Source organism: Cryptomeria japonica, chromosome 1 (assembly GCF_030272615.1).
Source record: "Cryptomeria japonica chromosome 1, Sugi_1.0, whole genome shotgun sequence".
NCBI classification, from domain to species: Eukaryota; Viridiplantae; Streptophyta; class Pinopsida; order Cupressales; family Cupressaceae; genus Cryptomeria; species Cryptomeria japonica.
This window is the reverse complement of record NC_081405.1, coordinates 548,314,433-548,340,541: the sequence shown is the minus strand read 5'-3', so window position 1 is coordinate 548,340,541 and position 26,109 is coordinate 548,314,433. Positions and strand designations below refer to the sequence as shown.

General features: G+C 43.3%; 1 protein-coding gene across 3 annotated transcripts in view; it reads left to right on the top strand.

The window, feature by feature from the left end:
* LOC131044896 (intermediate cleaving peptidase 55, mitochondrial) overlaps positions 1-26,109 on the top strand; it is a 298,348-nt gene that overhangs the window by 186,570 nt on the left and 85,669 nt on the right. For all 3 annotated transcript variants that reach the window (XM_057978376.2, XM_057978377.2, XM_057978378.2), the window contains 2 exons: positions 21,809-21,905; positions 22,477-22,547. In XM_057978376.2, the coding sequence (XP_057834359.2) occupies positions 21,809-21,905; positions 22,477-22,547 (168 nt within the window). The remainder of the gene's footprint in view (positions 1-21,808; positions 21,906-22,476; positions 22,548-26,109) is intronic.

The following is a 26,109-nucleotide window of genomic DNA, read 5'->3' as shown; positions in this document are numbered from 1 at the left end:
TTTTTTGGATTGTGCAGTTATTATAGGAGGCTTGTGAAAGGATTTTCACAACTTGGTGCACCATTGACAAATCTGACAAAGAATGGATGCTTCCATTGGAATGTGCAGGCACAACAAACCTTCGACAAATTAATAGAAGTTATGAGTACGTGTCCAGTTTTTGCACTACCAGACTTCACTCGCCCTTTTATAATAGAGTGCGATGCCTTGTGAGAAGGCATTGGAGCGGTGTTGATGCAAGACCATCACCCCATTGCGTTTGAGAGTCGGAAGCTCTCGGTAGTTGAGCGGCTGTACTCCATCTACGACAAGGAGATGCTCACCATCATGCACGCATTGACGAAGTTTCGACAGTACCTCGTCGGGGCAAAGTTTGTTGTGCGGACAGATCACAACTACTTGCGATATTTCTTGGAATAGAGCGATCTGAATGAACGACAACAAAAGTGGGTGAGCAAAGTCCAGGCATTTGATTTCGACATTGAATATGTGAAGGGGAAGAATAACGCAGTAGCTGATGTCTTGTCAAGAAGGCCTGCCATATGTTCTTTATCCCAGATTTCGGCAGATTGGAAGGAACACTTGTTGGTTGAATACTCCAAGAATACTTTTGCCTGCGAACTGATGGATGGTCAAGTGCATGATGACCGATACAAGGTGGTTGACGACATCATTTACTACAAGGACAGGATTTATCTGGTACTCGAGTCCAAGATGAAGGAAAAGATCTCGAAGGAAATGCACGACTCTCCCTTGGCTGGATACTCGGGATACTTGAAAACCTACATGCAGATGCGAGAAAGGTTTTCCTTGAAGGGGTTTAAGAACGACGTCCTGCAGTATGTGCGAGAATGCTCCACCTGCTAGCAGAACAAATCTAAGCACACCCTACCAGGTGGACTGCTGCAACCATTGCCAATAACCAACCAGAAATGGGATAACATCTCGATGGATTTCATTATTGGGCTCCCCAGAGTGCAAGGAAAGGATTGCATTTTCGTTGTAGTTGACTGCTTGACCAAGTATGCACATTTTTTTTGCCATCCCCACAGGATACCAAGTAGTTCAAGTGGCCGAGTTGTTCTTCCATGAGGTATTCCGTTTACATGGTTTATCGTGAAACATAGTTAGTGACAGGGACAGCCATTTTCTGAGTACCTTTTGGATGGAGTTATTTCGGTTGGCAGGAATCGAGTTGTCGCCTGACACGAGCTACCATCTACAGATAGACGGACAGACCGAGATTGTGAACAAATGGCTGGAGGGTTATCTTAGGAACTACGTTTCAGCTCAATAAAAGGCTTGGGTTTGCTGGTTACATTTGGGTGAACACTGTTACAACACCACCTATCACATGTTGGTAGGCATGCCACCCTTCAAAGCTCTGTATAGTAATGAACCTTCTTCATTGGTTGACTTGGCATTGGGAGACAGTCGTGCATTGAGGGCCAAAGATTGGCTTCAGGAGAGTCTAGACATCCTGACATCTCTCAAAGATACCTGTAGAGGGCTCAGAACCAACAAAAGATGTATGTTGACTGACACCGGGTTGAGCGAAATTTTGCGGTTGGTGATCTGGTATACCTTCGACTTCAACCGTACAGACAATCCTCCTTGAAGACAAGTGGTAAGGAGAAGCTGAAGCCGTGTTTCTATAGACCCTACAGGGTGGTTCGGAGGGTGGGTGAAGTTGCCTATGAGTTGGAGCTTCGTGAGGGGAGTCGGATTCACAATGTTTTTCATATGTCATGTCTCAAGAAGGCCGTCGGGCAGCGCGTCACAGTGTCCAAGGATTTGCCACCCATCGATGAAGAAGGAAAACTAATTCTGGAGCTGGCGGAGATCATCGACGTTGGAGAAAAGAGGCTGAGATCACGCATAGTCAAGGAGTTCCTTGTGCGTTGGAAGAATCTACCCATCGAGGATGCCACCTAGGAAGGCGAGCAAATACTGGAGCATCCAAGCTTGCAATTGCTTGAGGGCAAGCAATTTTTGGCTCAGGAGGACTGTGATGTCCCCGATGTTATTAAATAATAAATTTAATTACTTTATTGTAAGGCCCCAAATTTAATAACAATCTTTTGGGCCCTTTTATTTAATTAGATTAGACAAGTCGCGGTTGGTCGTGTCGGCCCGTTTGTAACCCTTTAGAAAGTTTCCTGGAGCCCATATATATGGCTGAGTTAGTCCTTGTCATGGGTATGCGAATTTTGATATTTTTCTCTCTTGTGCGAATTCCTGTTGGAGTTCTGATATCTGCCATTTCGGAGGTGAAAAACCCTCCCTATTTGGTATTTGCAGTTTCAGTGAGATTCACCCCACCCTATTTTGTTCTGTGTTTTTGTTGCGGATCTGGCAAATCTTGAATCTCATCATTGTTAGTTCTCCAGTTGCGTATTTGTTAATCTGATTTACATGCATAAAGGATTCCTAATCTTCAGAATTTATCACTCGCTACGCTTGCGGTAGACTAACCCCTTCATAGGTTGAAGTCCATCGTACCCCCCCTTCATCGTACGGTTACACTCCCTCCTCACCACTGTACGACCTGCTTCCCACACAACCGTACGACCCAGTCTCGCACTACCATACGGCCTGTCTTGGCACCACCATACGACCCATCTTGGCACCACCGTACGGCCTTCTCGACACTACTGTATGACCCTCTCTTGACAACCGTACGCCCAATCTCACATCCACCGTACGACCTTTGCTCAAACACCCATACGACCACACCACCGTATGACCCTGCTCCAACACCACCGTACGCCTTTGCCTCCTCCGCGAGTAGGGTCAGGGAACATTATAGTGAAAGGATTAAGTCAAGAGTCTTTCCTAAGGATGTGTACCTTGCTCCCTCACTAGAGCGAAATTTGCCTAAGTACCTTGACCCCGTACCTTGCTGAGGACATAGACTCCCGAACCTTGCAAAGAATCCAAAGCGAAATTGTTATGTACCTTGCTAAGGTCCTAGGGCGAATGTCTTTGTCAGGGATCCAAAGTGAATTTTGAATTGATGTCCTTGGAGAGGATCTAAAGCGAACTTGTTTCTTGTCCTTTCCAAGGTCCTTGAGCGAATTTTCGTCAAGTATGTACCTCATAGAGACCTTAGAGTGAATTTGAAAATATGTACCTTAGAAGTCTTAAAGTGAGTTTTGCTTCAATTCATGTCCCTTGAAAGGGTATAGAGCGAGAATTTTTATCGAGACCCTATCCTTCCAAAAGCCTTGGAGCGAAATTCTCATTTCGACTTGCCCTCGCCAAGGTCAGAGAGCGAAACTCCTTATCAAGAGCCTTGTCCTTCCAAAGGACCTCGAGTGAACTTGACCTTATCCTTCCAAGGGTCCTGGAGCGAATTTCATGCCTTGTCCTTCCTAAGTACATTGAGCCAAATTTCTTGGATAAGTCCTAAGGCGGATGTTGAATTGATGTCCTTCCGAAGGTCGTAAGGCGAACTTCATGCCTTGTCATTACTAAGGGTCCAAAGCGAACTTGGATGTGTACCTTGGAGGAGTCTTAAAATGAATCTTTATCTTGACCTTGTCCTTCCAAAGGACAGCGAGAGAATTCTCTTTTTGGTGAGCGAATTAGATTTTGAGTCTTGTCCGTGCCAAGGTTAGAAAGTGAATTCCATCTTGTCCTTACCAAGGTCTTGGAGCGAAATTTTCATTATAAGTCTTGTCCTTCCTAAGGACGAAGAGCGAATTTTCATTATAGGTCCTGTCCTTCCTAAGGACAAAGAGCGAATTTTCATTATAGGTCCTGTCCTTCCTAAGGACAAAGAGCGAATTTTCATTATAGGTCTTGTCCTTCCTAAGGATGAAGAGCGAATTTTCATTATAGGTCCTGTCCTTCCTAAGGACGAAGAGCAATTTTTCATTATAGCTCTTGTCCTTCCTAAGGAGGAAGAGCGATTTTTCATTATAGGTCCTATCCTTCCTAAGGAGGAAGAGCGAATTTCAAAGTCATGTCCTTTCAAAAGGCCTAGAGTGAATTTATCAAAAGACAAGATGAAGAAAGTTTGTGTTGAGTCGGCCAGCATGAGGAAGACAATTTATTATTTTGTCAAAGTAAGTCGGCCTTATACCCCAAAAGACACACCTTTACCCTAAATCGCATATATAAGATAAGTCAAAAGGATCATTTTAGCATCAATTCAAAACATAATTACTCTCTAAAAGCGAATTTTGTCAGCAGGCCAGCAAATTACTCCAATTGAATAACGAACTTCAGCAGAACATCAGCAAATTCCATCAGCATAAGATCGTTTCATCATTGGAGATGCAGGTCTAATCTTTTGGAGCAGGCGAGGTTCATCATTTGAGCACCAAAGAGAAGCGAATTTGCTCAGCCAACAAGCTTATCAACCAGCGAATTCACGTGAAGACAGCCCAGATTTGTCCTAGGGCACTCAACTTATCTTCCACACAATGAATTTATTGATTTTTATCAATTCTCTTTGATCAGATTTGGAGAAATCGCATAGAATTAGAATCAAAGATTATGTCAAATTAAGAGATTATATAAGCTATACATCTTATATGTTTGATGCTCAATTGTTTGTTTTGCAGGAGGTAAGGAAAGAGATCAAAGGATCAGGTTGGAAGAAGATTGGAGTGGGGATCTTAAGGAGAAGTCATACAATCACTCCAAGGCAAGCAAGGATAGAAGGACTCAACTACATCAATAATTCCCATCACCACTACTTTGAGCGAGCTAGATAATGTTGAGTATCAAGAGATATCTCTTGATATTCCTTCATGATGATGAATCCAATCAATTCTATGAGGTGCGAGATAAAAGTGGCATCCCAGTCACCATTCCTCCAGTCAATGAAGTTCACTTCAGCATGTCTAGATGTAATGCACCTAGTTCATACATGGATGCACAAACTCTGATGTGCCTACCCTCGATATCTATTGGTCCACAGTCACTGAATATAATTATCTCATTGGCTAAGGAGAGTTTGTTGTAACAAACCCTAATTAGGACTTCATTGTAAAATCTTGGCTATTGATGGAGATTCAATCCTGGTCGTTCAATGTAAATGGGCTCTTTATTTAAAGCTCAAACTCTTCATTTGTAAAGGTTAATAACTAATAGTTAGTAATAGGAGAGAATAGAATAGCAATTAGAATCGAAATTAGAGTGGGAGAAGGCAAAGATTGTTGCCAAACATGGTTGTAAAGAACAATTGATTTCATTGAAGTTTGTTTGCCCTCTCGGGTGAATAACTTAAGGCATAAAGAGCATAATGCAGAATAATGCTGTAAATATCAGACAAAGTATATCAGATGTTCTATTCCCATATCAGTGTATTTTACAAGTTACATTCCGAAGTATAAAAGGGTACCAAGGGGGTGCGAGCGCCAACCGTCGCACCGCAACTTCCACCTCTCGGTTGCCAACTAACCAAAACAATTACACATAATTAACTAATGTTATTCCCGTGTACAATAATGCCGCCAACATCATCCCCCCAAAAAGAAAAGTCGTCTCCAGGCGACTTACAAAATGGAGATAATGCAACCTATACAATATACATATCTGAAAGACTAGGGAGGGGTCTGAGAAAGTGTCCCTGAAGCAAAAGGGTGAGATGTCGGTGTTTGGGCCGCCAAGCGGGCGTGGAGCTCATACACCTGCTGAGTGCGTGCAGCCACATCCCGTTCCGCCACCAATACTTTCTCTAAAGCTGTCTTCACCCTGTGTTCGGCTTCCAGCAACTCCTTCTCTTTTGTATCCACTGCCTCCGTCGCGCAGACCAACCGAGTCTGCTCGGCTGCCAGACGAGTCTCTACCTTAGCCTTCGCTGCTCGGGTCTCAACCGTCTCTGTGCGGGCCATCTCTAGCTGTGCCAACAACTGCACCCTGTCGGTTGCCCATGAGGCCTGCTGACTGGCCACCTCCTTCTCCAACGCTACCCGAGCAGCCTCCCTGACTGCAGACTCCTGCTGTGTACGCCTCAATGTATAATAGGCATCCCGGTAGACCTACTCGATCTCGCGGACAACTGCCGTCACTCGACTTTCCACAACGGGCTGACGCAGCCTCCAAGCCTGGAGCATCTCCTCTGTCTCCGTAGTCGGCCACCCCTGAGACTCAAAGCAGGTAGCAAAGGCTGTCGGGCAGCCCACCCATATAAACTGTAAGACCTGCTCTAGCTCCACCACCACTTGCTGCAATGCTTGCGTTTGGGCAGTGGCCACCACCCGCCTACCCCTCGTCACCATATCAGCCATGTCAGCTAGATAGGTCTCAACATCCTCCCCCGTCTGCGCCGAAGGCTGTGAAGTCCCTGGTGGAACGGCCACAACTGTATCCTGCTGTGAAGGTACCTCCTCCGCCACTGAAGGTGTACCATCTCCTGGTGCCTGCCCAGTAGAGGCAACCTCCCCCGCCTCGTTCCCAACTGTGAGTCCATGTGCCTCCCCTGACGAGTCATCCAGGTCGACTACCTCTGCTCGAGTCTCTCGACACGGTGAGAATACAACAGCTCCCTCCGGCTGTGCTAGTGTCATCTGAAACCGCTGTGTGAGCCAGCTCTGCATAGCCTCGAGGTCAGCATGCATCTCCGTGACCGGGGGATGGTTCGCTGTCGGCGGCTCCTCCAACAAGGAAGCAGAAACAGTCACCACTGCGTCACTACCCACGACGTCCAACCGCACGTGAGGCTTGGTATCCACCACCTCCGTCAGCCCCTGTTCCTCAGCGACCACTACCCGATGCGGTGACTCCTCTGTCCCTGACTCTGCCATGTCTTCGGTAAGTGCCGCCGTGGTTGGGCTCGGTGATACTCCCTGGTGCTCGTGCTGGAGGGGACCAAGTGTAACAGGCGTATGGCTCTGCCCGACGGCCGGAATACAGGTGCCCACTCGAGATGATGGCATAGGCGTGCCCATCGGTAACAGGGGTGGGGCAAACAAGACTCGTATAGGCTCCTCCGTCGCCTGGCTGCTATCGTCCTCCTCATCTTCCGCCTTTGAATCCTCCGCGCTGCTGGAATCCCTCCCGCTGTCAGGCTCCCTTGAGGCTGAGGCCCTATCTACCGCTCGTTTCCGCTTCGCGGAAGAGTGCCCAATGTCCAAGTGCCTCCAATACATTATTGGAGGCTCTCCTGCTGTCAACGGTCCCTGCGGCCGTACCTCCAACTCGTCCTCCGGCACTGCTTCCCGCGTGGCATCCAGGAATAACCCTATAGCGTAGTGAGGCATATAGAATGTGCGATGCTGGAGCGTCAAAAACTCATACATACGCTCTACCAGTAACGCGGCCCAATCATACACGATGCCATTCATCAGCCCATTCATCAACATAATCTGAGGGAGGGCAATGTCCGATGCCCTACCCGACCCTGTCAATCTGCTCTTGATGACATCCATAATGCATCTCCAGTGGCCCTTCGCAACAAAAGTCTTACGGATTCCGCGACCCTTCGTGGCTCTAGCCACGCTGTCCAACTCTACTGCCGTCAAGTTCCGGGAGACTAATTTAATCCACCGCTCCTTCTCCTCCCGTGTCATCTTTTTGGCCTTCAAGTCTATTTTCTTGCCTTGGCTGCTTGGAATGCCGAATACCCTCGTGCAATCTCCTGCTTTGAAGGATATAGTAACATCCCTCCGGAGGTATTCAAACGTGCTGGTGCATGTGTGCTTGTCGAAGGTGTCCACCATGAAGCGTAGGGCACCCTCGTACTCCCGGATAGGGAACACGGGCATCTGAACAGCCCACTCTACTTGTGCCTTACGGAGGTTTTGCTTTACCAGGTCATTATCGAGGGTGTCTTGCCACCATTTTCGGCATTCCAATCCATTCAGGCCTTCAAAAGTAACATTCTGTGGCGTCACTGTGTTTTTCGCACTTATGGCAGCCTGTGGTGCCTTCTGTTTTTGCTTTTGTCAGGCGCTGGCATCCATGGTGCCGCCTGCAACACGTACTCCTAACACTAAAATCCTAATATTGCTATCCCTAGCCCTCTGGCTGCTACTGGAAGAAGCGTGCAGTTGTTTCTTCCAACTTCTTTTCCCTGCTGAATCCATCAATCTTTGTATAACTGATTGCCTGTTAAAATAAAAATCGTACACCTTCGTAACGGCCCTCTTTTTGTGTATGGCTGCCGCTGTGCGGGCTGCTGCTTCTTTTCCTCCCCTGTGCGTGGCCTGCGTGGTGTCCTTTTACGGTGTGTTTCTCTTCCCTTGCTGTGCGTAAACCTTGCTGTGCGGCGTCTTCCTCTTCCCTCGCGTCGCGTGGTGGTCGGGCTGTGCGGCATGTGCGTTTTAGTGTTGCGCAAGGGTTTTTAATGTCCTCGGCGGTGTGCGGTGTTGTGCGGCGTGTTCTCCTTTTTTCTTGCATTTTCGCGAAGGGTTCTAATGCCATGCGGGCGGTGTTTTAAAGTTACGCGAGCTGCTTGCGGTGACCACCTTCGGTGGCCCCACCGTCGATGTGACCACCGTATAGTGGTTCCACCTTCGGTGATTCCGCCGTCGGTGGTTCCACTGCACGGTGATGCCACCTTCGGTGGTCCCACCGTACGGTGGCCACGATCTTTTTTTTTTTTTAATATGTTTTTATCCTTTCTTTAATTTTTATTTATTTATTTATTTTATTTTATTTTTTTATTTTTATTTTTATTTTTAATAATTTTTTCCAATTTTCAGCGGACTGACTGACTGGAGGGTCCTGGTTCCCTCTGTTCGTGATAGACCTTTAATTTCGACCCGTTGACTGCGTCTGGTATCTCCTTCCCGTCTAGCGTCCACAACTTAATCGCCCCGTTCGTATTAACCTCGCGTATCTGGAAAGGCCCTAACCATCGGACTTTGAATTTCCCCGGTTTAATTTCGTTCTTCCCGTTGAATTTCAAAACCAGCTGCCCGGGAGTAAACTTCATTCGCTGGAGATGCTTGTCGTGCCACACCTTCCGTCTTTGCTGGGCTGTCTCTGTCGCCCACTAAGCCATCATCCTTCGTTCATCCAATTTGTTCAAAGCGTACAGTCTCTCCCTTAGGCTTTCCATGTCGCCAAGTCGATTATCGATGGCAATCCATAGACTCAGCACCATGAATTCAACTGGCACCACGGCTTCTTGTCCATACATTAGCTGGAAGGGAGTCTGTCCTGTAGTTACCTTGTAAGTTGTTCGGTATGCCTAGAGTACTGATGGTAGGCGTTCCTCCCAGTCATCCTTCTCCACTCCGCAAGACTTATATATCACCGACATTATGATTTTATTGGTCGCCTCCGCCTGCCCGTTCGCCCGTGGATAGTAGGGGCTTGATAAGGAGTGGAAGATTTTAAACTCCGTTGTTAGCAATCAGATTATGTGATTTACAAAATGGCCTCCTCTGTCACTCGTCAGTTGGATTGGAATCCCATACCGCGTAATGATGTGTTCATACATGAATTTTGCTGTATTGACCGCCAAATTGTCGGGTAAGGCCCGTGCCTCTACCCACTTGGTCAAGTATTCTGTTGCCACTACAATGTATCTGCATCGTTGAGCTCTACTTGGTTTTAATGGTCCGACGAAATCCAATCCCCATCTCTCAAACAGTTCCTGGGCATTCGATGGGTTGAGGGTCATAAAATCCCTTTTTAATGGCCGTCCAGCCCGTTGGCATGTATCACAGCTTATTACCCACTCCCTGGCGTCATTATGTAGTGTCGGCCACCACAGTCCTGCCAACAGAACTTTCCTCGCCGTGGTGTTGGGCCCCATGTGTCCACCTCCTTCATGTGCTTCTTTCAAGACACCCAAAATTTCCTCTTCTAGGACGCATCGCCGTAGGATTTGATTGGGCCCCATTTTATACAATAGGCCATTAATGAGTTGGAATGTCCTGCTCCTCAGTACCAGTTTCCTTCTTTCTCCTGGTGGCATCTCCCTCGGGAATTGTGATGTCGACAAATATTCCCCCACGCTTGCATACCAAGCGGGGAGAACCGCGATGCGAAATAAATGAGCGTCTGGAAAATCTTCGTTCACTCCTTCGACTGGTTCTCCTGACTGAATTCTCGACAGTTGGTCGGCTATCACGTGGTTCTTCCCAGGTCTTACTATAATGTTGAATGTAAATTCCTGCAGCAGTAGCAGCCATCGGCTGATTCATCCTTGGATAATTGGCTTGTTTACCAGATACATTAAAGCCTGGTGGTCCACATAAAATGTGAACAGGGTGGCGAGCAAGTAATGTCGAAATTTCTGGACGGAGTACACCATCCTGAAGGCTTCCCTTTCTGTGGTGCTATAATTTTGCTCTGCCTTCGACAGGAGTCTGCTTGCAAAGTAGACTGGGTGATCTAGCCCGTGGTCGCCAACCTGCGCCAGTGTGGCCCCTATGGCAAAGTTGGATGCGTCAACGTGTACGTGGAACTCTTTGTCCCAGTCAGGATATGTTAGGATTGGCACACCCACCAATCGTGACTTCAGTTCTTGGAAGGCCTCCTCCTGAGCCGTCCCCCATATATACCATTCACCTTTCCTTGTCAGCTTGTCCAAAGGGCAGGATACTCGAGCAAAATTTTTGATAAATCGCCTGTAGTACCCTATATGTCCTAGGAAGGATTTGACTCCTGTGACATCTGTGGGTGCCTCCATTTCTACTATCACCCGAATCTTGTCTGGGTCAGTCTTGAGTCCAGCCTTACACACTATGTGTCCTAACAGCTTCCCTTGAGGCACCATGAATCTGCATTTTTTGGGGTTGAGTGCTAGGCGAGCTTGCCTACATCTCTTCATGCATTCGCCAAGTGGGGCCAAATGTGTATCTTGGTTGCTGTAGATGGACCAGTCGTCCAAGAACACCCTGAAGTTCCCTACTGACATCTTTTCAAATATGTGAAGGATTATCCGTTGAAAGGTCGCTGGTGCGTTGCATAATCCGAACGACATTCGATTATATGCGTACACGCCATCCTCCACTATGAAGGTAGTTTTTAATTTGTCTTCGTCGGCGATGGATATCTGGTTATACCCAGAAAATCCATCCATGAATGAATAAATTTCATGACCGGCCACTTCCTCCAAGATGCTATCCGTAAATGGTATTGGAAACGGGTCTTTTATGGTGACCGCGTTAAGGCATCTGAAATCCACGTAGATTCGTATCTGGTTTGCCTCCTTTTTAAGGGATATCACTATGGGCGATACCCACTCGTTGGTCTGCACTTTAAAAATAATCCCGGCTTCGAGCATACGCTCAATTTCATCATTCACTCTTGCCGCATAGTTTTTATTCATTCTGTATGGCCTCTTCCGCACAGGTACGGCCCCTGGTACGAGTGAAATTTTGTGTACGCATAGTTCTGGCGGCACCCCTTTGAGGTCCTTATACGTCCAAGCGAATACATCCTTGTATTCCATGAATTTTTTAAATGCAGCGGCTTTAAGGACTGGGTTCCAGTCGTCGCCAACTAGGATGTTTCTTGGCTCTGCTTCAGTACCGAGGTTTGTCGGTTTTACGGACTCTTCGTACTGGATTGGTTTTGTCATGTCAAACCTGTGTGCTGGTACTTCGTTGATCGGGGCATCCCCTTTGGTGTATTCCCCGTACGCTTGCGGAAATTCGTTCTCGTCCCGATCCTTGTCAACCTGCAACATGTTACACCCATACAGCAGCTCGTAGTCCTCCATTTGCCAGTGGAAGAGCCCATTAAGGGAATCGGTCTTGTCCTCAGAACATCCTTGGATTCCAAGAACGCCTTCCTCGTTCGGTTCCCTCCCGTACTTTCCTCCGTCAACTCCGCCTTCGCCGTCTGATTCCGACTCCGACGTGAGTTCTTCACTCACAAGTTGTGTCTTCAGGTCGATAATAAATTTTCTCTTGGCTTTTTCCATTGACAACGTGTTTCGCTTCCAGTTGTGATTCACTTTGGCTACCACCAACCACCCTCTGCCCAGAATGGCGTCGTTTCCTTTCTTGGCTAGCGGAATCACCACGAAGTCGAGGACAAATGGTTGTGTCCCGATGGTCACTTGTTGCGCCATGAGCGTTCCAAGGGGTTTGATACCATTTTGATCCGCTCCCAGTAAGTTAAAGGTTGACGGCCATAGTGTTGGTTTGCCAAGCTGCTTCCAGGTTTCTGCCGGAAGCACATTCACCCCAGACCCACCGTCGATGATAGTGTCAGTCAGAATGGTTCCCAGTATTCGCATTTCTACCACCGCTGGGTGTCGGCCACTGTATAGCGTTAGGACCAATGGGTCTGTAGGTATTCTGCTGGTACCATCCATATCCCGGGTTGCCTTACTGTGCGAGGTTACTTGGACCGTACGTAGGAGTGCCGTACGTAATTGCGGCATCGTTTCTAGGAGGTCCTTCATTTTCACCGGCACTTCAATTTGCAGCATTTGCTTCAGGATATTCTCCTCCGCCTCAGATCGGGAGGTACTTACTGCTTCCTGGGTGCTCCTTTGTGCCAACATTTCCTTCGCCACTTCCACCTTGGCCTCTAGCACCCGTTGCTTCTCCGTGCGAGGGTTCGGATATGTGGCCTTATTTGCCTGCGACCGTGTGATTGCCAATACCCGTTCCTCCGTCCTGTCGATGTTGAGTAGGTTTACTCCAGACTTTGGGCACGTTCCATCATCGTGGTCTCCAGGCCCACACCATTTGCATAACTTTTGTGGAGTTTCTTCTGAGGTGCATTCTCTAGCAAAGTAGCCCCATTGATTGCAGGCTCGGCATTGGATCATTGGCCGTCCCTTTGCATCATATTGGATTCGGCTCCTATTATTATTATTGGTCCTTCCCCCTTGCCGGTTGTTCCGATATCCGCCAGATGATGCATTATTGTTGGCGGTTTGCGACGTTTCGGCGGCCGGCTGCTCTTGCGTGAAGATAACTTGTTGGTTCTTGGTTTTCATATTGTAGGGACATTCCTTTGTCAAATGTCCCGCAATCTGGCAAATGTCGCAGAAAGCCTTCTTGGGACAGGACCCCTTGGTGTGTTCGTCACTCCTACAGTCGGTACACCACACTTCATTTTCTTCTGTCTTACTTGTACTCCCTTTCATGGCTTTGAATTCTTTCAGCATTCGTTCCATGTCCTTTTGAAGCGCGTGTACCTTTTTACTCGATTCACCACTGCTACTACTCTCCTCGTCAGATGAAAATTTATTACTTTTCTTCTTCCTTGATGTTTTGTATTCGCTTTCTAGATCCATTGCCCTGTTATAGGCGTCGTCATATGACGTCGGGGGTACAATCTTCATTTTTTTCCTTAGGGAGGATTTCAATCCTTCCACGAACCATCATTTTTTCAAGCCCTTAGCCGGTTGGCTTTCCATTTTACCCAACAATTCCTTCAATCTCCTATTGTATGCCTGTACTGTCTCCTTGGTACCTTGTTTGGTACTGTATATCTCTGTTACAATTTCGTTGTCATCACGGAGCAACCGAAACTCCTCCGTGAATTCCTTCTGTAGGTTGGCCCACGTGGCCACTTTTTGCTTATCTACATCGGAGTACCAATCGATGGCAACTCCACGTAACGTGGCTGGGAACTGCTGTACCCAGTCATTCTGGTCTGTCACTCCGTTGGCAGACCAAATGGTTTCACATGTACGGTAGTGCCGTAAGGGGTCTTCCTTGCTGTCCCCTGTGAACTTTGGCAATTTTTGTTTACTCGCCATCCCTGGTCGTCTTCCTGGGGGCGGTTGTGTCTGTGTCTGTGGCCCTGCGCTGCTTCCTTCAGTGGCGTTGGTGGTGTGTCCTGGAGGTACGGTGTTTTGCCTGTCGTGTGTGGCACCTACACCCGTACTGTTGCCCTCCCCTTCACTCTCACACGTGCCTACTCCTGCTTCCCGTTGGTGATCTTCACTCCGTGGCGTAAGGGATAAGTTTCTAAACTGATCCCGAGTCTCCTCGAGATTAGATTTCGCCGTAACCTTGTTTCTTCTAGATATTCTTCGTGGCTCCGCGTCCTATGATGATTTGGTGGCGCGTAGAAATTTCCGTCGGCCTCTGCACCCTCTGTGACGCCTCCTTGGTTCCCCTCGGGCCCCCCTTCGGCAGGTCATCCTTCGGCAAGTTGCCTCAGCCTCCGTCTACGTTCTACTTGCTGCTCCAGAATCAAGGCCCTCTGCTTGGCCTCCCACTCGTTCGTTTCTGGTTTTTTATTCCTATCTTTATTCAATAGGTTTGGCATTAATTGTCGCACATTCCCATAACTTCACAATTCATAAATTAAAATATGTCTTTTATTAATTCATCTGCTCAAATACAACTCGTGTCAATGACACTTTTATTTGAAAATAAGAAGTTCAAGGTTCAATTCTCTCCTGGCCTGGCGCCATCTCGTTCCATTTCCTGTCGGCTGTTCTCTTCGTAGTGTTGCAGGATTTGTTGTCGTCGCTCTTCCTGGGCAATCTCCTCCAGGCGGCCTGTTGTGCCAGCGATGCCTGTGCAAGCAACCGGGGGAGGTGGTTCATCAACCGGTTTACTGCCGGGCTAACCTCCAGCGCTGTCCACACGGCACTTGGTGGGATTTCTGCCTCCGCCGCCTCTCGTCGGACGTAGGTCTGAATGGCTACCTGGAGCAAAATCGAAAATTCTCGCGTTGCCGTGTCTTCTCCTGTGTACAGTTCTGTTCGCGCGTCGTCGGCCTCTGGGTTTATTTCACCAACGGGTAGGCCCATTGTGTCTGTGCGCCATTCGTGTCTTCCGTTCTCGAGTACGTCTGGGCAACGACGCCAAATGTTTGCCCTCTTGGGCGAATAACTTAAGGCATAAAGAGCATAATGCAGAATAATGTTGTAAATATCAGACAAAGTATATCAGATGTTCTATTCCCATATCAGTGTATTTTACAAGTTACATTCTGAAGTATAAAAGGGTACCGAGGGGGTGCGAGCGCCAACCGTCGCACCGCAACTTCCACCCCTCGGTTGCCAACTAACCAAAACAATTACACATAATTAACTAATGTTATTCCCGTGTACAATAATGCCGCCAACAAAGTTATGGTGAATTTTCTTTGTTACTTCAACAACTCGCATGGTCTTTGCTTCTTGATTTACTTTCATGTTTATTAGGTTGAGTGGAGTAATATGTTGAATGTATTTATGTGGAATCCATTCAGTCCATACCACTAGCATCTTACTGATTGTAAGTGTGCCTTGTGTGGTCAACTGGAATGATATGAGATTATCTTCGGATTGTTATCCATCCATTGCTTATGCATTAACTTGAATGGTGATCAATGTTTGATGGTATCGATTCGAACATCTTTGAAATGTCCTTAGAAGATTGCATTGAGCTTGTGTCAAATTGTTTAAGTTGATGGTGAGACCTCGCTCGGCAGGGTTCCATATAGTCATTCATCTATGTTCTTACATTCTAGGCCTTAGAATAGACCTTCTCAACCCTTTACCTTTTGCCATTTTTTCAAAATCAAGCTAGTTTAGGACAAAGAGCATCACCCTATAGCAACATCAGATGATCAAGTTCCAGCAAATCAAGCATTTAGGCATTCGAATGTAAGTCCCCTTGTGATTCCAGCATAATCTCATCAACCAACAGATCTTATCCACATGTAGTGACCCTACATGTCGTCTCGAATGATCCTTAAGCTAATTTTCAGCATCCGAGAGATTTTGTTCAAGAGAGGATAAGATACTTAAGGTATTTTATTCTGTGTTCGCATGTGCCTAAAAAATACATCAACAGTTGTTTTTTTCATTTGGACATATCATCATCTGTACACAATTTTAAATTTATAATGTTATATATTTGAAATTATGAAATTTCAAATTTTGAGAGTTTGAGGTTCATATGATATGTGTAATGTTTGAATTATGACAAATAGATATCAAATTACACTTTTATGTACTCTAAATGCATTAATTTCTTTTAATTGTTTAATTATACGGATTTTTTTGCCAAGTTCATGCTGAATTTTTTCTTGAGTTTGTGTTGAGTCTCAAGTCCAAGTCAAAATTTTGGACTATCGAGTCAAGTTTGAGTTCGAGTTTTTGAACTATGCTTGAGATCATTTATTGAGTCTGGACTCCAAGGTTATTGAGGTGGGGTGATTCTTGTGAGATTCTACACTCATGCAAAACCTAGCAAAGACAAAGCTGCCTCTAGTCTTGTAACATTGACAATGGAGAGGAAATGACCAAAAGAGTTTGTGTTATCTATAATATTTTCCTCATCTCAAAACTCAAGGGGGAGGCTTGGTAGTTTGACCTAAGTAGGAATAGAGCAAAGAAGCCAACCAAAGGATTAAACCTAGGATGCCATTTACAAAGGGCCAGGCTTTTCTTACCAAAGAACAAAGGGCCTTGGATGAGGATATTGCGGTAGTCTTCAGGTTGCAACAACAAAAAGCAGAAAATACCTTTGGCAAGGGCAAAAGCAGAGACATTACCTTTGGTAGCCCATTGTGCCATCACCCACTTGTGGAGCATCTCAATATTTGGTTGCCTTCCAAATAATTTTCCCACTCGAGCGTTGTCCATCTTTGCCATGTTCCTGTCCAAAGCCAGGTCTTTGATTTTAATACATGCACCTTCCTCAGATTGCATGATGTGAAACCCATTACTATTTGTTTTGTCATTCCGGCTATTAAATAGGTCTGTCCAATTAGTAAAAGAGATCGGTGAAGTAGAAATATAGCCCAAAAGGGATTTCAGAGCAGAGGACCCATGAAGATGTATTTTCCAAAGATTCCTTGAATTGGACCCACCAATCGAGAAGGCAGCAGCAGAAATGATGCCAAAAGGACATTGTAAACCAGGACCAACAATCTCCCTCCATTGCTCGCCACTCCCATTTCAAACAACTTTATAGGAATATGTAAAATCAAATATTATTTGTTTGTCTCTTTGGTTATTTAGTTATTGTTGTTTGCACTATGAAACTCACTTTCAAAACAGTTTAAGATCATTCTAATTACAGAAACTTAGTTTCTAGAAATTGTTTGACAAAATTATAGATAATTCTAGTATCAAAGCAAGTTACTAATCATGTAGAGTTGAGTGAAATAACATTGTATGACTGTGAGTAGGTTTTTAAAGGATTAAAAATCACTTTCTTGCAAATTAGAGATTAGAACACATAGGAGGAATGAAGAAATACAGATAGAAAGAGACTTGAATGCATAAGTTTTCATCTCAAAGAATCACATGGAACAAGTAATAAAAAAACCAACAATGGATAACTCAACAACAAGAGCAATGACTCATCAACAAACCCAAATCACTTGGTAAGAGTTGTCTGTGAACATATTGGTGTGTGCTCTAGCCAAGAAATTTGCAAAATTGGAGCCAATGGAAAAGAAAAGAAAGGTGACAAGGAGATTTTTTGGGTCAAAAAAGATGTAAAGAAGAATGAGTTAAAATCTGAAATCAATCCCATCAAGGTTGAAACTAAAGTTGTAATCACAACTTTTGAGAGACAAGTAAATGCGAAGCTATTAGATTCACATATAAAGCAAATGAAAGCATATTTCCATGTTTACAGTCATACTATGAGTAGGGCTCAAAGGATTTCTTTTGCCTGGCTTAAAATGAGTGATCATGCTCTTGTATGGTGGGAAAGCTAACTTGCTTCTTATGAGAAGAAAAGGGTGCTAACAGTGTGTTGCTGGAAGATTTCCAAGAATCTTCTATATAGGAATTTTTCTCCAATTGACATGAAAATGACCAAAAGATCAAGTGGTTCTATTATAGGCTAGGTAGTGGCCAAAGAATAGATAGTTACACAGCCAAATTGTGAAGACAAGTCATGTTCTTGACATAGAATTGGGGAGTATATCCTCACCAAATATTGGCTGCACTATAATCTTAGGAGGAGAATCCAACCCTTATTATGAGTCTAGGGTTCAGGGTATTAGCATTGTGTTACCCAACTTACGTTTGTGCTATGATACTATTCATTATCTATTTTAGCTAAAACTTCTCTATCTAACCTAGGAACTAATGTTGAAAAAATTACACTTAGAAGTGGCTTTAATGGCACCCAATACAATGCTTCAGCATTTCACGATTGCATTTCCCAACTTCATTCTACTATTATCAATAATCTCTCCTTTCAACCTGTTGATGTGTATTTTGTACACGACCAAACGCAGAATAAAATACCGAAGTATCTTATCCTCTCTTGAACAAAGTTCTCGATTGTTGAAGATCTTGCCGAAGGATCAGTCGAGGCAACTCCAAGGTTCTTGTATGTAGGATCTCTACTCGTGGATAAGCTCTCTGTGGTACGATGTGATTTTGCCGGCATCACAAGGGGACTTACACTTGATTACTGAACGTCTGATATGCTGGAATCACAGGTTTTCACTAACTGGAAGACAAACAAATGGCAAAAGATGTAGGGTTCAGGAAGTCTACTCTACTATCTAGGATGAGAAAAGATGGATGAATGACTAGGTGGAGTCCTACTGGGCTGGGTCTCACCATCAGGCTTGAACAATTAGACACCAGCTCAATGCGATCTTCTAAGGGGTGCTTCCAATATGTTCAAATCGTACACCATCAGACACTGATCACCATTCAAGATAATGCATGAACAATAGACGTGTAACGACTTAAGATTAAGCTCACTTTATTCCAGTTGACCACGCAAGGTGCACTTACCATCAGCAAGAGGCTAGTGGTTTGGATTAGACGGATTCCACACAGGTGCATTCAACAATTTTCTTCATTCAATCTAATCATCTACCATCTAGAATTGAAGATTCAACAAGAAACCATGCATATTGCAAGAAACGACACACTTCACCATAACTTCAATGAAAATGGAGTTTATTTACAATCAATGGCAACAATTTCTTGCCTTCTCTTCTTAATCTACTCTAATTGCTATTCTACTATTCTGGCCTCTATTACTAACTATTAACTATTAGCTATTATTGACTAACTATTAGCCTTTACAAAATGAGGAGCCAGGGCTTATATAGCGCCCTCAATACAATTCAATGGCTCAGATCACTTTGAGATCAATGGCCGAGATTTTACAATGAAACCCTAATTAGGGTTTGTTACAACAAACTTAATTCTGACCAATGAAATAATTGCATTATTTGGACACATGTCTTCTCTGGAATATTCGACCAATGGATAGCCGAGGTAGGTACATCGAAGTTAGTGCCATATTTGATGAGTCAGGTACATTGAATCTGGACATGCTGAAGTGGACCAACCCGATTGGAGGAGTGATGACTGGGATGCCACCTTGTCTTTCCTTCAAATGTTGGATTGGAAGAGGTCGTCCTTGATGAGGCTGGGCTGGAGAAGGTCATCCTTGTTGATGCTGGGCTGGAGAAGGTTGTCCTTTTCCTGGCCTGGTCTTCTTTCATCTGCCAAAACAAACCAAAAGATGATTAAGGACACATGATAAATTCATTTCAACATAGCATTTTCAACTTAAATCATCAACAAAAGAGATATTAAAATGAAGTTAGTTCAAGACTCTTTCCAAGGACAGGCCCTATAAGAATTTCGCCCTGGACCCTCTGGAAGGGTCAGGAGCGAATTTTGCATTCCTGGCTCATTTAGACTTCCTTTCAACGTTACCTCACAATTAGCTCCTCACCTGGCCCCAACAAGGTGAAAAATAGCAGTTTCAAAGGATTTCGCCCTGGACCCTTTGGAAGGGTCAGGAGCGATTTTCTTGATTAGGCCTCAATTACCCCATTTTTTCACTCCAAAATCCTCCGGAAGGTGAGCATATGCTTGTTTTAGTCCAACAAAGTCTAGGGATCCATCCTTTTAGCTTCTCATATGGGCAAATTAGGTGATAATGAGAATTTCGCTCTGGACCCTTTGGAAGGGTTAGGAGCGAAATTCCTTCTTTAGGCTTTATTTTACACTTCCTTTACTTCACTTCACCCTACAAGGCAAGAATATCTCACCCCAGCCTCAACCATGCCAAAGGTATCAACATTTTAGCTTCACTCAAGGGAAAAATGGTTGATTTGGAGAATTTCGCCCTGGACCCTTTGGAAGTGTCAGGAGCGAATTTCTCTCTTTGCTTGTTTTCCTTCACTTCAACTCATCTTGCGAGGCCTAAACAACCTCTCTCCAGTCTTTTCATGCCTTAGGAATCAAAATCTTGTCTTGACACAAAGAGGAAATAGTGACTTTGATGAATTTAGCTCTGGACCCTTTGGAAGGGTCAGGAGCGAAATTTTCATTAGGCTTTCAATTTTGCATTCTTGGCAACCAAAATTCATTCTAAGGCAATCCAAATGCCTTCTCACACCCTTGTCCTAGCTTGGCCTTGCCCACAATTTTGAAAAAACAATGTTTTCAAGGATTTTCGCTCTGGACCCTTTTGAAGGGTCAAGAGCGAAAATCTTGTCTAGGCTCAATTCCTTCATCATTCATGGTCTTTAAGAACTTAAAGTCATTCTTAAGGGCATGCTCTTCTTGATTTTGCCTCATCCCACACTTGACCTAGCAAAAAACTTGATAGCAAAAGAGGTTTTGAGAAAATTCGCTCTGGACCCTTTGGAAGGGTCAGGAGCGAAATTTTCATTTTTGACCCAAAATCATCATTTTCTAAACTTGAAACTTCTTTGCAAGGTAGGATTTCGTCGTTCATCACCCTAGGAATAAGATTTCATGTCCAAGAAAGGTCAAAAGGTAGGTTTATAAGGAATTTCGCCCTGGACCCTTTGGAAGGGTCAGGAGCGAAATTACTATCCTGGCTAGAATTCTTCATTTTCACAATCTTCTAATCATCTCCAAGGATTTCAACATGTTCATACTTCATCTCATCATGCCTTGGACATCAAATTTTGGCCAAATAAGGCAAGAAATGTGTTTTAGAGAGATTTTTGCTCCGGACCCTTTGGAAGGGTCAGGGGCGAAAATCTTAACTTGGGCTAGATTCTTCATTTCTCCCTTTCAAAACGACCTCAAGAGGCAAAGACAAGTTATTTCTCTTCCATCCACGTCATAACAAATCAAAAACTTGACCTTTTTCAATGCAAAAATATGAGTTTTTAGGAATTTCGCTTTGGACCCTTTGGAAGGGTCGGGAGCGAAATTTTCATTTTTTGCCCCAAACCCTTCATTTTCAATGCTTTCAAACCTTTCATAGGCAATAAGAATGTCCCAGCTTCCTTCCAAGGTACCCTGCAAGTCAAAGATTAGCCAAACTTAAGATGAAATGTGCTTTGGGAAGATTTTCGCTTTGGACCCTTTGGAAGGGTCAGGAGCGAAAATCTCATTCTAGGCTAGATTACTCACTTTTCAAACTTCAAACCACTTCAAGAAGCACCTGCTGACTCCCCTGGCTCAAGCAAAGCCTACCATCCTATTGATCCCCTGGCGACACTCAAAATGCAAAGGCTAACAGACAAAACCCTAAAAGACCTAGAAAACAAACCCTAGAAAGCAAAAAGCAGGGGTCCCCATTTGCAATGGGGCGATGTGTGAATACGTCACAACACAACCTACTACAACTATATGGTGAGAACTCTACATTCCCCAACTTCATTCTACTATTATTAACAACCTTTCCTTTCAATCTATTGCTAGTAAGTAAGAACTCACTCGATTGAATTAGGGAACGTCTTTTTTAAACCTTTGGAAGGGGACAAGTTGTACATTTTTATGCGTGTCATGATCATGGATAGATTTGGATGTTGGTGATTCCCAATAAAGTGAAACCCTTTACCTCTAGGCCCACTACAATATAGAATTTTTAAATGTTGTTATTGAATTTTTATTTTTCCTTCTTATATAGCCTTATTTTTACCCTTTTGATCTTTTTGCATCTCTTATGAATTGTTTTCATCTTCTGTTAGCTAACTGCCTTTGTTGTTAATAGTAAACTTATGTATTTTGCAGGTCCAGATATTATCCAAAGGTTTTAAGGAACTTGGTATTTTGAAAAATACTATGAACTTGTCCCGTTCGTATCGAAATTTCAATCCAACATCCATAGGTTTGTCTTGCCATTTATTTCTTATGGTTATGTTTTAAAATAGTTCTGTGTTAAAAGGGAAAATGATGATAAATAAGAGTTGTTTCAATTGAAGAATATCAAAAAGCGAATTGAAATCCTATCAATAAGGGTTGAAAAATAATTTCATGTGATGAAGTTATCTTTCTGCACATTGATTACCACTAATAAAACTTATTGTCTTTTATGAGACAAATGATGATATTTTCTTCAAAGAAATTTTAAAGAAGAATGTTTTTGGACTAGGTGTAGAGAAGAGTTGTTTTTAGCATTGCTTCAAGTTGCTTGGTGATTACTGTTTTATGTAGTGGCTTTTAGGGGTCATTCTTGAATAAGGGGTTAAGCCTTGAATGTGAACTGAGTAGATGATTTTGTAATTGTTATTTGTTACAATTTTAGGAACCAGATACATGATTAGTGTTCAAAATATATGAAGTACATTAAGTAGTTTAATGTATTGTCAATTTCCCTAATTATTTACTAAATTACATAAACAAAAGATCAGGTTGATTCGTTGGTGGAATTCATGCTGTGTTTTGTGGTCTTGATTCAGGTCATTATTTGGGAATGGATGTTCATGATTGCTCTTCAGTAAGTGGTGACCGTCTACTTCAACCAGGCGTTGTAAGTTTTCTGGCAGCTCCCTTATTGTAAACGCTTAGAAGTGATGTTTGTGTTCTGGATTCGATTGAATTAAGAACATTATAATATCTAGATAATGCCTCAAGATTGAGGAAACCTTAAAATACATCTGAAGATAAGCTTAACCAATTGAGAAAAGATATCGTTTTAGTGTTGAAAGAATTAGAGATGGAAACGGGACAGGATCAAATGAATATATGGTGCACAGGGTGCAGCTATGTAGGCCACTCTAAGCATGAATGCTGTTTCAAGTTGACAAATAGCCTATTATGCATCCATGTTACAAAAAGGTACATATATTTATTGATATTAAGAAAAAATCAAAAACCTGAAATGAGGAGAGGCAAAAGCTCTTCAAGAGGGTGAGAAAAAGACCATTAAGATAGGGTCATTACACTGAGTTCAAAACAGAAGGGATTACATTAGCTCCAGAGATGAAGCTGAAGACTAAAAAGATATGACTATTGTTGCCTGCAAGTTTAGGAGCTAAAAGAGAAGACTATTAGGGTGCTCTGTAAGATTAGGAGCTAAATGAATCCCGTCTAAACTAGTGGTAAAGCAGCCTATGATCTATTGACAGTTAGCTGCATGACTTCAGCCTGACTTTGAAGTCCTATGGTCTTTCAACAAATGATTTCTGGTGATTTAATTTGCTTGAGGAAGCAATCTTGCAACAGACTTTGATTGCTTATTTGGTCCTGGATGTATGCAATGAGAAGGAAGACCAGCTGTTGAAGGGATCAATTTTAATGGTTCTTGGCCTTCATTGCAGCTAAGAAACTTTGCAGTGAATCTTTGTTATTTTTTAGGTCTATATGAAAGGAAGAACCCTTGTTTCTTGAGGATGGAGCAGTGGGTTGAGATGAGGATAGTGGAAATAGCATGTGATCAGGGCTTGCCATTGGGTCTCCTCCCACTGAACTGAGGAAAAGTATGGGCAGGGTTTCATTAAAAGGAAGAAGAGACTAAGTTGTAAGATGGGAGAATAGGGATAACTGGTTTTATAAGGTCCTCTAAACATATCTACAAGACAAAGGACACATGTAGGAAGGCTTAGTACTATGCGGCCATAAATGTTAGTTGCAGTTTAAGAAGATTTCTCACAATTCCTCTCAAGTTCTTTAAGAAGCATTAATGTAGTGGGGAAGACTAATTTTTCTCTCTGGTTGGTCTATGGAGATGTGTTGCCACAGGCTTGGGGATGCAGGTAACAACAGACTCAATAGTACCATCCTGATGAGTAGGAATGATTTGGTCTTCTTGTCCTGTTGGATTAGTGGGTGTTTTTCTTCATTTTATCCTCATGTAAGTTTGTGAAGGCTTGTCTTAAACATAATAATCTAAACATGGACAAACCCTAGTATAATACAATTCTGTCCATCCCATTTTTAGATTAATTTTGTAATTTCAGTTCTGAAACTTTCTCTTACAACTCAGAGGGCTTATAGTGTGGTAAATTGTTGTTTGGTTCAGTGATGGTATTGTGTTGTCAATTCTAATTGCCTCTTTAGAAAGGTTTAAATCCTCTTCACCTTCCACCAGCAATCACAAAAAGAGTAGAGGAATGGTTGAAAAGAATCATCTTCTCCTTCAGTAATGATAAATCCTCTGGCTCCGATGGTTTTCAGTTTTATTAGGTCCCTATAAACTTGTATGGGATGAGATACTTGAAGTTGTTGAAGACTCCATATGCAACAATAGAATGCCGAGACAAATTAATACAGTGAAAATAATACCCATCCCAACAATATAATGCTGATACAAACACATAGAATGAACTAGTTTTCATCCCACAAACAGAAAAGGCTTCTTCTCTGGGCAATTGCTGCCCTATATCTTTCTGTAATATTATTTATCAGATTATAGCTAAACTTGTAGCTTCTAAACCATTTTTTCTTAACAAGGTGATCTCAGAAAATCAACTGGCCTTTGTTGCAATAAAATTGATTATTAAAATGTCATAGCTGTTTAGGAACTAATATACTCAACTTAAAGCTAGAAAAGACTGGAGTGTTAATAAAACTAGACATGGCCAAAGCCTATGTAGTTGGACGCACATCCTCATCAACTTTGGTTTAGTGACAAAGTCTTGGCCTGGATACGATGTTGCATTACAGTTCCCTCATTCTAACTTAGCATGAATGGAAAATCTGGACATTGGTTCCATCCATCTTGTGGACAGCAACAAGGATATCCCCTTAGTCCTTAACTTTTCATTATAACAAGCGAATCTTTTCTTAGGCAGTTGGACAGTGCTGAAAGAGATGAAAAGTTATATGGACTCTGAGGACTGAGGGAGGATAAAAATACATGGGGTTCCAGTTTAGGGATGCCACAATTCTATGTTCAACACTTAATATCAGAGGTTAAAATTTCAAGAAAATTATTTTTTGTATCATCAATCAGCTTCATGACAGGAAATAAACTTTAGACAAACCCACCCTCATAATCTGTAATGTTGCTGCCTGGAAAAAGTGGAAATTTAGAGGCTATTTGGGTTCAAGGGAGAAATCTGCCTACCACCTATTTTGGTTTCCCTATTCACTCTAAGTACCAACTTAACAAGCATCTTTATGGAAATCTGTAGAAAGAAAATTTGCAGATGCTTTCAACAATGCACAAAAGGGAGTTGTTCTTTCCAGGGAGAACTCAACTAATTTGAGCAGTCCTTCGAACTATCCCTATCTATATGATGCAACTTCTTCCCGTCCCGAGTAGCATTGCCAAGAGTCAAAACATCAAAGGAATTAAGAGGAACTTCCTATGGAGAGGCATTCATCCAACCTTCAAGCACCCTTTGCTGAATTGGGACAGTATCGTAGGTACAAAGGGAGAATGCGAATTAAATATTAAAGCTCTGAAATCTGTCAATAAAGCATTTGTGATGCACCTTGTCCAGACTCTATACTTCCACTCATGCACCATGGATTCAATTATTCAAACATAAATATCAAATTGTTGAATCTGATTTTCCACTTAAAATTCAATGGAAGCAAACATTTTCTATAATGGCTAAACACATTAATTAAGTATCCATGAACATGCAGCAAGGCCTCACCTGGTAGGTAGTCAATAGCAAAAAACAATATTTGGGATTACAATTGGAATGATCATGCTTTGCTCGATGAAAATAAACTCAAATCATTAAAAAACACCCTGTAATGGCTGGGAGTCTTTTTTGTATTGGAATATGTGCAATATACATCCTTTGAGAAACACCACTTGAGTACCCACATATTTGAAACCATTGGTAAGGACCTATGTTACCAGTTTTGTGGGTTTTCCCCTTGGACCGTTCCTACTGGATTCGGATTCTGAACTGGTTTGTGTTGATGTGTTTTTTAGACACCTCTAACACAGAATAAAATACCAAAAGTATTATATCCTCTCTTGATCAAAATCCTCCTAGATGCTGAATTATATGATCAACCAAGATGACTCCAAGGTTTCTATAGTCTGGTCTTTACATATAGATAGCTCAATTAGTTGATGTATTTGCTGCTTGAAAGATCCCAAATGGATCCTTTTGCTGTTGCTGCTGTAA